General features: G+C 34.6%; 1 protein-coding gene across 1 annotated transcript; it reads right to left on the minus strand.

The window, feature by feature from the left end:
* Nucleotides 1–2181: 2181 nt before the first annotated feature.
* Nucleotides 2182–10705, minus strand: LOC137810928 (aconitate hydratase, cytoplasmic). The gene is made up of 20 exons (XM_068612427.2): nucleotides 10336–10705; nucleotides 10092–10199; nucleotides 9684–9844; nucleotides 9481–9573; nucleotides 9194–9379; nucleotides 8850–9011; nucleotides 8507–8651; nucleotides 8255–8397; nucleotides 8125–8181; nucleotides 7956–8035; nucleotides 7393–7468; nucleotides 6555–6740; nucleotides 5963–6030; nucleotides 5751–5869; nucleotides 5537–5658; nucleotides 5350–5448; nucleotides 3580–4059; nucleotides 3056–3154; nucleotides 2720–2962; nucleotides 2182–2604 (listed from the first exon to the last, which is right to left on the minus strand). The coding sequence occupies exons 1-20, from the start codon at nucleotides 10478–10480 to the stop codon at nucleotides 2530–2532; spliced, it is 2847 nt and encodes a 948-aa protein (XP_068468528.2). The 5' UTR covers nucleotides 10481–10705; the 3' UTR covers nucleotides 2182–2529.
* Nucleotides 10706–11471: the final 766 nt, after the last annotated feature.

Genomic DNA, 11471 nt, shown 5'->3' on the forward strand with positions numbered 1-11471 from the left:
ACCGATTAAAATATCAATAAGACTCAAATAAAATTAAAAACAAAACAACCAACACAAAATACTCAATGGAACCTAAAAATAGTTTGAAAGCTCAAGAACAATTTGAACCAAAATAAAACCGTAGAGCAATTTTAAAACAACAACACATTTAAAATGACATAAAAAAAACAGCAAGACAATCAAAGGCAAGATGAACAACACGGATTTGGAGAAAACTCAAAAAATAAAATTAAGAGAACACTTATCTCTTGAAGAACCAAAGCTCTGGATACCAAATGATGGGTCGTTCTTCTTGGAGATTTGAAAATGGTGGCGAAAGCAATGGGTGTGATGGGTTAAGGAGGGAGCTATGGGTTCCTTGTAGGTGCATGAAAGGTATGAAGAGTGATTGGTTGGGCCATATCACTTGGAGAAAGGTGGAGGTGAAGATCAAAGTGTCTAACCTAGAGAGACTAGACAAGGGAGTAGAAGCTTGCAATATTTGACAGCATTTTACTCATAAAATTGATCTTATTAAAACATGAGCCAAGCACCCCATTATATAGGTTCAAGTGCCTTGGAGAACAAGGAGCAAGGGTAGGAAGGGGAATACACAAAAGAGCGGCTGCTAGGGTTTTGACTAAAGTCAATGCCGCATCCTAGGAGGAAACTTCTAGAAGTTAGGTTAACTTCTTACCCTAAAAGGCTTTACTCAAGCTACAATGATAAGCACACCACCCCATTATGCTAAATGAACCCTATTCTACTAAAATTACAAATAAAGAAATTGGCTCTCATGACTTGGGCTTTACTTCTGGTCCTCTTTGAACATATAAAGAAATGTTTCTCTGCCATCAGTAGCAGAGTCCCAATCTTTTTGAATCCTCTTTGCCATGAACCTAGTTGTTGGGCTTGAACTAGGGCTTAAGCTTGGGCCTTTTCCATCAGTTGGCACATGGTGAGTTGAGCTAGCTCAACGTGTGAGAAACACCCGAGAATAGACGTTATGTGGGATGAGCCGATTGCGCAGGTAAATCACCTGATTGGTGTAGGACAACTCAAGTGTTGCCAGTCACCCGGGTACAAGTGCTCTGCGAGAATGATTTTTAAGTTGCATAGCTCAGTCGTCCGAGCACGCACCATGCAAGGCGGTACCTATTGGATTCAAGGTAAGATACCTCTGAACACACCACTTTGAGCGCTAGCCTGTAGAGGCTATTGCGAATGGTCCAACAAAAGGTTAATTTCGTTAAACTTTGATTATCTTTATTATGGTGGGAAGAGTTAGCACCAAAGACGAGTTGGTTGATTGATATACTTATACATGTACACATTATCTTAAGCTACTTGAACTAGTCGAGGTTAATCATGACATGCATGTGCAAAGATTTAAAGCATTCTTATATGACAAATAATTGTGGTAAAGTAAGACAGGTTGATAATAAAAATAGAGTACGAAAGTGTCAATAGTGCATAGTTACACAATGTTTAATTTTCTACAGTTTGTCCATCTACCATCCTTTTGCTTGGTCCAAGTTGAGAGAAGTCCAAGTCCAGATGGAGGCTTCTCGATGACAACCTCGAATCCCAAATGGCTTGTGTTATAGACCTCAACCTCGTCGACGAAGAACTTGTCCTTCTGGACAAGCTCTTATTGTAAGTTGGACAATCTGCTCCGCTAGACGAGTTACTTGTTCGACGACTTCTTTGATCTTGGCTGCTAAGAGATGCTCGATTTGCTGTTGGAGGACTCAAATTATATAAATACTATTATGTAATCCAAAATATAAAAGCTAGCACAAAAAGAATAAAAAAAATATTTTGTATTGAAGTGTCAAAAGAACATATGAATTAAAAGTCATAGGAATAATGTGAACTAAACCCACCCCTGAGTAGACCCATTACCATACCTAAAGGACAGTGAATACCCGTCAAAAGTTTCAACCATTTCTTTAAATAGATTCAATGACAAAAAGAAAAAGCAATTTTTGTTTAACCTTTGAGGGAAGAAAGGCGAATTGCCTTTTTCAACTTATGAGAAAAATTGATCCATTTTTCGACTCCATTTTAAAAAAACTAAATAAAATGAAACTTGAAATTTTTCACTTTTCTAGTTCTATAAGTTTTCACAGAAAAATAAATAATGGATCATGATAAGAATTCATGAAACTTACAGAGAACATAACGGTACAATGCTTATAATTTTAATAAATATTCCTTATTTTATTAATTCTCAAGAGTTGAGTGGCAGCAATAGAATGTAAATGTTTACTAGAAAGTTTCCGGTAGTAAAACCAGAAAAAAAAATGAGAGTTATCATCCCCAAATAAATTTTAAAGAAAATCACATTTCTCTTCAACAAACGACAGTCATAGTAACTCTTCCTTGCAGCAGCCATGTAGTTCCTTGGTTTATTATTAAGACAATAGCTGAATACAGGATGGGTTTCCCGGTGGCAGCCATACTAGCAGTAGATTGTTAAGACCGAAGCTAATAATCCGTGGCAATGGGAGCTAACAATTCAACCTGCATACTTGGTTTATATCCGATTCAATGTTTAGCATTAATCAAGTTTCTGATGGCATATTGCAAGATGCCTCCATGGTTGAAGTAAGCTAGTTCAACCTATAAGGAAGTAACGAAAACATCAGCAGCAGGGAAAAGGAAAATGTCAAAGAGTAAGGCACAAGAAACTCATCACTACCACCAACACCATGAGAGATGAAAGATAAAATGGTACCTCTGTATCAAATCTCAAGGTAGATACAAATGTCTTCCCGGTATCTGTCACCACTGTGACATCTTGACCAGGTCTTATTTCATTCACGTCGCTTGGTAGATCAATGGTGTAACGTTCATGGCCAGTTAATCCAAGAGAATCAGCATCCTCCCCGGACTTAAAACAAAGAGGAATGATACCCATACCCACCAAATTACTTCGGTGAATCCTTTCAAAACTTTTTGCTATGACAGCTTTCACACCCTAGAAATAATAGTAAATGTATTCAGCATTAAACAAACCAGCAAAACATGCACAAATAAATCAGTGAGAGCACAACAGGCCTCCAGAATGTACCAGTAGCATTGGCCCCTTTGCAGCCCAATCTCGAGAACTTCCACTCCCATACTCAGCACCGGCCAAGATAATCATATCATGCCCCTCATTCTTGTATTTCTGACAATTAAGTAGTGTCAATACCAAAAGGGATCAATGAAGGTTGAAGAGTTAGAAATTTGATTTATAGATTGAACATTTTGCAATCTACCTCAGACAATATGACAGCATACAAGATTAACAAGAAGCCAACTACCAATTGTTGGGACGGTTGGATGAAAAAGATAGGAATCATAAATCATTTGTTCAAGGTTACTGACACTATCTTTCTCTAGTTTTTTTCCATTTTGGCTATTCGATACTTGTTGCACAATGAAATATCAGATAGAGCTCACTGTTATTTTATAGATCCAGCTGCATCATGAAGAATCTTACCAACAAAACATCAAATAGAACACACAGTTCCACAGAAAGTGAAGGATGCCAGATGCAAAGTAAAAGCATTGACTAATATGCCTACAGATTACATGGTTTAGAAAAATCACCTCAGCAGCATCAAAGACTGATAACTTCTCCCCGGAAGGAATATGAATAGTTTTAGGTCCAACTTCTCCATTCAAAAATTTGTTGACAATGCGAATATTGGCAAATGTTCCTCTTGCCATCACTTCATCATTACCACGACGACTTCCATAAGAGTTGAAGTCTCGTCGATCAACTCCACGTTCTATAAGGTATCTAGCTGCAGGACTGTCCTTATGTATGCTGCCGGCTGGAGAGATGTGGTCAGTTGTAATACTGTCTCCAAAGTTGAGTAAACAGTAAGCATCCTTCACTCCGTGAGAGCCTGGGGGAGACATGGTCATGTTTTTGAAATAAGGTGGCTCGTGAATATAAGTTGATGTAGGGTCCCAAGCATAAAGAGTGCCCGAAGGAACAGATAAATTATTCCACATAGGATTGCCTTGGGTGATTGCGTTGTATGTATCTTTAAACATATCAGGCAACACACTAGATTGTACGACCTGAAAATCAGACAAATATGAACAATCTACTGACAACATTTTTTATTTAAACTAGCAAGTTTCTGGGGCATATTACTATAAATTTAGGAAAAAACTATAAATATAAATTAATAGAATATTACTTCTATCAAACAATGACAAAGCTACATGTCATAAGAAGGAATAAAATATGATAATAAATGTCCTCATTGTTTAGATAAAGTTCTATTTTGTTATATAGAGTGGAAACTCAGAATTGTATGAATATTGCTTGGGGATCCTCTCAACTTTATAGAAGAAAATTTGTACAAGGACAATCCCATCCTTTTGGAAAGAATATACAAGAGATAACAGAAAGAGTCAAAAGCTAACTAACTATGATGTACGGAAAATCAAGATAAAAGGACAGAATGAAGGAGATATCCTAGCTATGGGTACTCAATATCCTGCCCTAAAACTAATTTTGACGGGTTTGGGATTTAAATACTGTACTTGATAGCATTTTGGAGACAGATTCGGGTTCAAGTCATTTCCAACCCCACTTGGTCTCGCATTCTTTTGAAATTATACATCTTTTTGATAATTATGCAAGACTTCTAGACTTAAAACATGATATTCTGCATAACATGATATTATATTTATATTAATATTGTTTTACAATAATGGTATAAATTTTAAAGCATGCCCCAATTTCAGGTTTACGCTACTTTAATTTTATAATTTAGCTTATACATAATATTAAGATATTATATTAATTAAACAAATCAAGTTGATCTGGTTCTCTACCCTAGAAGATCTGTTCAATTTTGGGTCCAACTGCACGACCCTATTAAATTTTGGGTGAGGTAGGAATCAAGCTCAGCCTATCTCCTATGAAAATCTCTTATTCTAACTTGCTATACAATCCAAACCATGCATAATATCCACACAAATCATGAAAAATCTCAACATATAGGAGTAAATTAAAATATAAGATTTTGAAATTGTTATTGTTATATAAGAATAAATTTTAAGAGAGAAGACTTTTAGAATTGAAGAGTAAATTTTATATGATGTGCCAGAATTAAAAACAAAATAATTTTAAATTTACAAATATAGAAAATTTTGGACCTAACTAGATAATTTGACACTGACTAAACTTAAACAACAGTATTTGAGGGGTACAAATGATATGGCTGATGTCGGAGAAGTCATGTAGCATGTTAAAAGGGATAGTAGGTTGAGAGAAGTCCCTGGTCTAGAGTGTTGTGATGGCTCAAATTTAATATACAAGATTTGATGACAGTCATAATTAAACCCACAGCCACTTACGTTTGCTATTTCTTCACTGGATGGCCAAATATCATTGAAGAAGATCTTGGTTCCATCCTTGGCTATCCCAATGGGTTCAGTGTCAAAGTCAATGTTCACCTACAGAGTAGTGTGTGTCCAAATTAGAGAGTGCAGCAAGTTTTGAAATGCATACTTGCAAAATGAAATCAATTGACAAGTCACGCACTGTGCCAGCAAGGGCATAGGCAACAACAAGAGGAGGAGAAGCAAGATAATTAGCTCTTGTTAATGGGTGAACTCGGCCCTCAAAGTTCCTATTTCCAGACAATACAGCTGCAGCTACTATATCTGGAATATTCAGAAAAAAAAAATGCTTGGGTAAAACCTTAGAGATTGTTGAGTGAGTATTAAGAAAATATTATTTACATAACCGTGTGTACCATTTTCCGTAATTGCAGATGCTACAGCTTCATCAATATCCCCTGAATTTCCAATGCAAGTTGTGCATCCGTACCCAACTATATGAAAACCAAGCTGATTCAAATACTTCTGCAAGCCACTGCAGGAACCAGGAGAAATTTAGGAATCAAGAGAGTTTAGTACACCATGTTATGGATTCAATACACTTGACTAGATTCTAAAGACTACCCACCTCCTCTGCAAATACTTGGTTACAACACCAGAACCTGGAGCAAGACTCGTTTTAATCCATGGCTTCACCTAATATTCAATATCAAATTGTGAAACAAAAGCAAACAATTAGAAACAAACAACGTTGGGAAAAAGAAAAAATCAAATATCATCATATTTCAATTACATTTCTAACTACTAGACATAAAAACATAAAAAACCATAAAACAAATGCTACTATAACTTCAAATTATTCATAAATGAGAAAGGAGCAAGAATACGAAGCTATACAAAGTGCCACATTAACCAAGGCAATAATGTTATATAAATATAAATCCAATTTCATTGCCTTTTAACAGTTATATAAAGATATAAATGCAATCCCATCGTATTTTAACAATGATATAAAGATATAAATGCAGTCAGACACCAAAAGTAAAACCGAGATCATGTTTTTCACTACTCTATCATACCAATTATGGCACCGAAGTATATAGCAAGGGACAAACATTCTTGTTGGATTTATGCACATAATTATGTGCAAGCCTATCATTATTAAGTTAAATCATAAAAGTATAATGGTGAAGGTACAAAATACATAACCATCTACTAACCTGCAAACCCAATTCACATGCTTTCTTTGCAACCAATGCAGCTCCAAGCATAACACTAGGATTTGAAGTATTTGTACAACTGGTGATAGCAGCTATAACAACATCACCATGCCTAAGATGTGCTGGTGTACCATGGAATGTGAAGTCTGCAACCTTAATTTGAGATTCTACGGGTACAGCAAAACCCTGTAACAATGCAGTTTTATAGAGTTCAAACAACAAAAAACAATGAACCCCAAAATTCTAAAATCACTTCACTAGGATAAATATATAGTCAACTGCACTTTTAACTTCCTGGTAGAGGCAATGAGCACCTATCTGCAGGATTGTAAATTCAAATTTCATCCAGAGCAGTCAAAGGAGAAGTAAATTTGTGAGGTGCTAAGGGGGCTAACACACATGAAGAGGGTCAAACATTGCACACTTCATACAAGGTGGCTATTAAATTAAAAAATAAATAGCAAAATATATGACTATTGTATTAATTAGCCATATGAATTGATTGAACAAGTATCTCATTAAAAAAAAACATCACATAGGATGGGATCTTTTTTATTTTCTGACTATTTTACGGCCTTCACAGTCACAAATGTTAAATGGCTGGGCTCTTTTAATCTATTATATATATAAATATATCAGTAAGGTGCTAAAGGTGTGCCTTATCTGAACTATTAAGATGTGCCGAAGGTGCACGCAAAAACTAGTCAATTTACCTTAAGAGTGCAATTCCTTTTGAAAAATCATACTTAATCTTAAGATATGAAAACTTAGACACCTTAGATTGAACAGATAAGTTATGTAACATTAGTACTATATATTTCAACATTAAAAAAAATACCTTGAATCCAACTCTATTGTTGAGACAGGCAAGCCAGTCTGCCTTCATTTCTTTCAAAGGGACACGATCATGAGGCCTGAAAAGATTTAAGCAAGGGTTACACCATTTAAAAACTGAAAATGTAATTTTACTTCTAGAATAAAATATGTCCTCTTCCCTTCTAATCTGTGATTACTATATAGACCGTCCGTTTTGAAACCCTAACTCCAGTATATTCATTAAAATATAAAATGCAACACTCCACAATGTTGAAACATCGCATACTTGTTTACCAAGTAGCTTAAGATGTTTTGTGAAAAATCAAGCATCAATTGTGCTAAGCCAAATGAATGTGTTCTTCCCTTTTTGGTAGAATATATGTCTGAATAAAGGAATGATGTTTTCAACAAATTCGTAAGACCTTATAGCATTTAGGATGGTAACGTTTTAATTTATCTAAAGCAAGGAAGTTCTTTGTACAATTTATTATTAGAGGGAGGGCGTTTGTATAAAATGCAAAATACAAGAATATAGGAGAATAGTTTACCCTTACTTTTTAAGAGGAAAGCACAAGAACTCTTTACCTTTTTGGGCCAGAGACACAGGACTCTACATCCTCAAGATTGAGTTCCAAATACGATGAGTACACTCTCTCCACTTGAGGCTGTACAAAAGCAAAATCCCACTCAGAACAGGTCCTTCCAGACATTTATTATATAAATATCTAATAACAAAAATCTATGCATAGCATACCTCACTATAATCCACAAACATCTTATTTGCTCGTAAATAGGATTCTATCATAGAAACCTGTAAGAAAGACATCTAAGCACATGTAGACAACATAAAATATCATGACACAGTGACAAGGGTGTTCACTTACAGTCTCATCACTTCTGCCAGTCAGTCTCAAATATTGCAAAGTTACATGATCCACAGGAAAGAAGCCCATCGTTGCACCATACTCGGGAGACATGTTTGCTATGGTGGCACGATCTGCCAAAGACAGTTCACTCATGCCTTCCCCTGTATTAGGGAGATAAAAAGGAATTATTCAAGTAAAGATTAATCAGCTAGACAGATGATGCTATAAAAAGAAGATACATCTGCATCATTTGCATAAATTGGTATTTACCATAAAACTCCACAAACTTGCCAACAACCCCGTGCTTTCTCAGCATTTGAGTGACAGTCAACACCAAGTCAGTTGCTGTGACACCATCTCGTAGTTTTCCTAATAATTTAAACCCAACAACACCTGGAAGGACCATGCTCATGGGCTGCAAAAATATCAGAGATAAATAAATTTATCTAACAATAACTTTTCTATTTGCCAAAACCACGCAGGTCTAAATATAATATCACGAACATAAGAGAATTGAAAATTTTCAAATACTCAATAAATAAATAAATTCCACTCTCCAATTTTAATTTTTTAACTAATAGAGTCCTATAACAAATTAGCATGTTAGTTCTACCTGGCCAAGCATTGCAGCTTCTGCTTCTATTCCACCAACTCCCCATCCAGCGACACCCAGGCCATCTATCATAGTTGTGTGTGAATCAGTTCCAACAACACTGTCAGGATAAAGCACACCATTTGTGTTGAACACAACTCTACCAAGGTATTCTAAATTAACCTGCAAAATTAAAATCACAGAACTTGATTCGGAAGACAAGCAGGAATCACTAATGAAAGAAAGTTTTTCTTGTAAAAATAAAAACATTCAGAAATTGAATATAACAGAATCAAATAAAATATTATGTGTTGTATCCATACACATACATATACATCACCATTTTTACCGAATGATTCAATTACCTGATGAACTATCCCTGATCCAGGAGGAACAACGAGCATATTATTGAATGCATTTGAACCCCATTTAAGGAAACCAAATCTTTCTTTGTTTCTTTGGAATTCAAGTTCCATATTTGCCTGAACAGCATTTTCAGATCTTGCCACATCAACCTGAACAGAGTGATCAATGACAAGATCCACTGGTACCTGAAGAAAACCAATTTTAAAATCATTAAAACGTATCAAATGCATTGAAAAAATTCAAATGTCAATGTAAGTTCATTATTGTTCACAAACACGTGCCTTACCAAGGGATTAATTTTATTAGAATCACCGCCAAGTTTGTTCATTGCATCTCGCATGCAAGCAAGATCAACGACAGCAGGTACCCCAGTAAAATCCTGATATCACCATTCAAGAAACCTCACTCAACTGAACACCACAAAAACAGCAGACACTCACAGAATTTAAAAGCAATAACACTCGGCATCAACATCTTCATGTTACTCACCTGCAGAAGCACTCTAGCTGGTTTGAACGGAATCTCCACTTGCTTGGGAGAGGTATTCTCCCAATCAATAATTTTTTCAACGTCAGGACTCTTAACTTGAAACTCATCACAATTACGGATTGCAGATTCCAAAAGTATCCTCACAGAATAAGGAAGTCTATCTGTCGTGACAAACACATGAATATCACCATCAATTCCCAGCTTCTCCAGATTCAAATTTAACTCAAAAATCATCACGAGAAAAACCAGTAGCAGATCTCACCAGACACACACAATATCAACAGATAAAATGCAATAGAAAAACAGAGCCATCAAATCAACACACGGAAGTAAAATTAAACAAAACTGAAGTGCTTCCTTCAACATTTTCTCTCATCAACCATTTCAAAATAAAAATCAGTGACTAACCGATTCTAGGATCGTTGAGAGCAGGCAAGCTATAGTACTTCCCGAACTCGCCACCACCACCAGGCTTCTCGAGCGTCCTCAGAATGCTACTGAACGGGTTCTCAGTCACTGCACGAACGAACCAAACATTTCAAAATCAAAATCAAAATCAAATCGAAAAGATAAAAACGAGAAAAAGCGATTCGAATTCGATTGACGAAAAAAGCAAGTGTTAGGCGATGAGAGTGAAAGAGCATCGTGTTACCCATGGTAGCTAAGAGATTGATGAGATCGACGAACGAACACAGAGAGAGAGAGAGAAAGTGGTTAGGTGATGAGAGAGAGAGAGAGAGAGAGAGAGAGAGAGGGAGTGTAAATGTTGGTGGTGTAGTAGTGCGAGTTGGTAGCATTATTTAATTGGCTCCATTTTGGTTATGGTCTTCTGAAATAATGAAATATCCTTTGGACTATGTACTATCGTAATCACATGATTCAGTGTATATCCTCGCAACAAATTGGAAAACGCATCTTTACCATTTTGCTCTTTGTTCTTTCTCGCCGAATGTCCTTACGTTACGCTGAGAAAGAAAAATATCGCACGCCATCCTAGTAGTGGCAAAAATAAATAAACGACTAGATAGTTCAATATTTGTCTTAGTTTTTTATTTCTTGAATATGATTTAATTCTGAATTAGTAAAAAAATTGAATTTAAACTAGTCCCTAATTTTATAATAAATATTTTTACAAAAATTAATAATAAAATAAAATGGTATATTTTTTTACGCATTGACTAAAATAAATATTTATTTTTAAGGACTAAATTAATTGTGTGCTTGATAATTTTTTTTTTCTAAATTTTGTATGTGGATAGATGTAATTAAAATATTTTATACTTAATTGTTTTAGATAAAACAACTAATTTTTTTAGATAAATATTATTTTAAAATTAAACTTTTTAAAAAATATTAATCAATTAAATATTTAATAATTTAATTTATATATATAAAGAGAGGAAATGATTTATCGTGTAATTTTGATTTCTCCTTCTTTTATACTGAATTTTTAAATTTTATTATTTGAATTATATTCTAACATTTCAATTGTTTTTAATTTTTTTATCTAAATAACTCATTTTTTATAAAAAAAATATATTCATCAAATAAATGATTTTTTCTCTTAAATTATTTCTTAAGACTAATAGTTATATTATAGTTGTTGTTATACAGCAAGAGACTTTGTTTTATATTTTTAGAATTTATCCAGTTTAAAAGAATTAATAATTAAATTTGGCGATAATAACATCGTTTATTGTCATCACGTTTGTAAAATAATTTTGAAAAAAAAAATTACTTTTATACTAATATAAGTTATAAATTATTTTATTATTTATTTTACTTGTT

This window comes from Phaseolus vulgaris, chromosome 2, assembly GCF_051622355.1.
Source record: "Phaseolus vulgaris cultivar YP4 chromosome 2, ASM5162235v1, whole genome shotgun sequence".
NCBI classification, from domain to species: domain Eukaryota; kingdom Viridiplantae; phylum Streptophyta; class Magnoliopsida; order Fabales; family Fabaceae; genus Phaseolus; species Phaseolus vulgaris.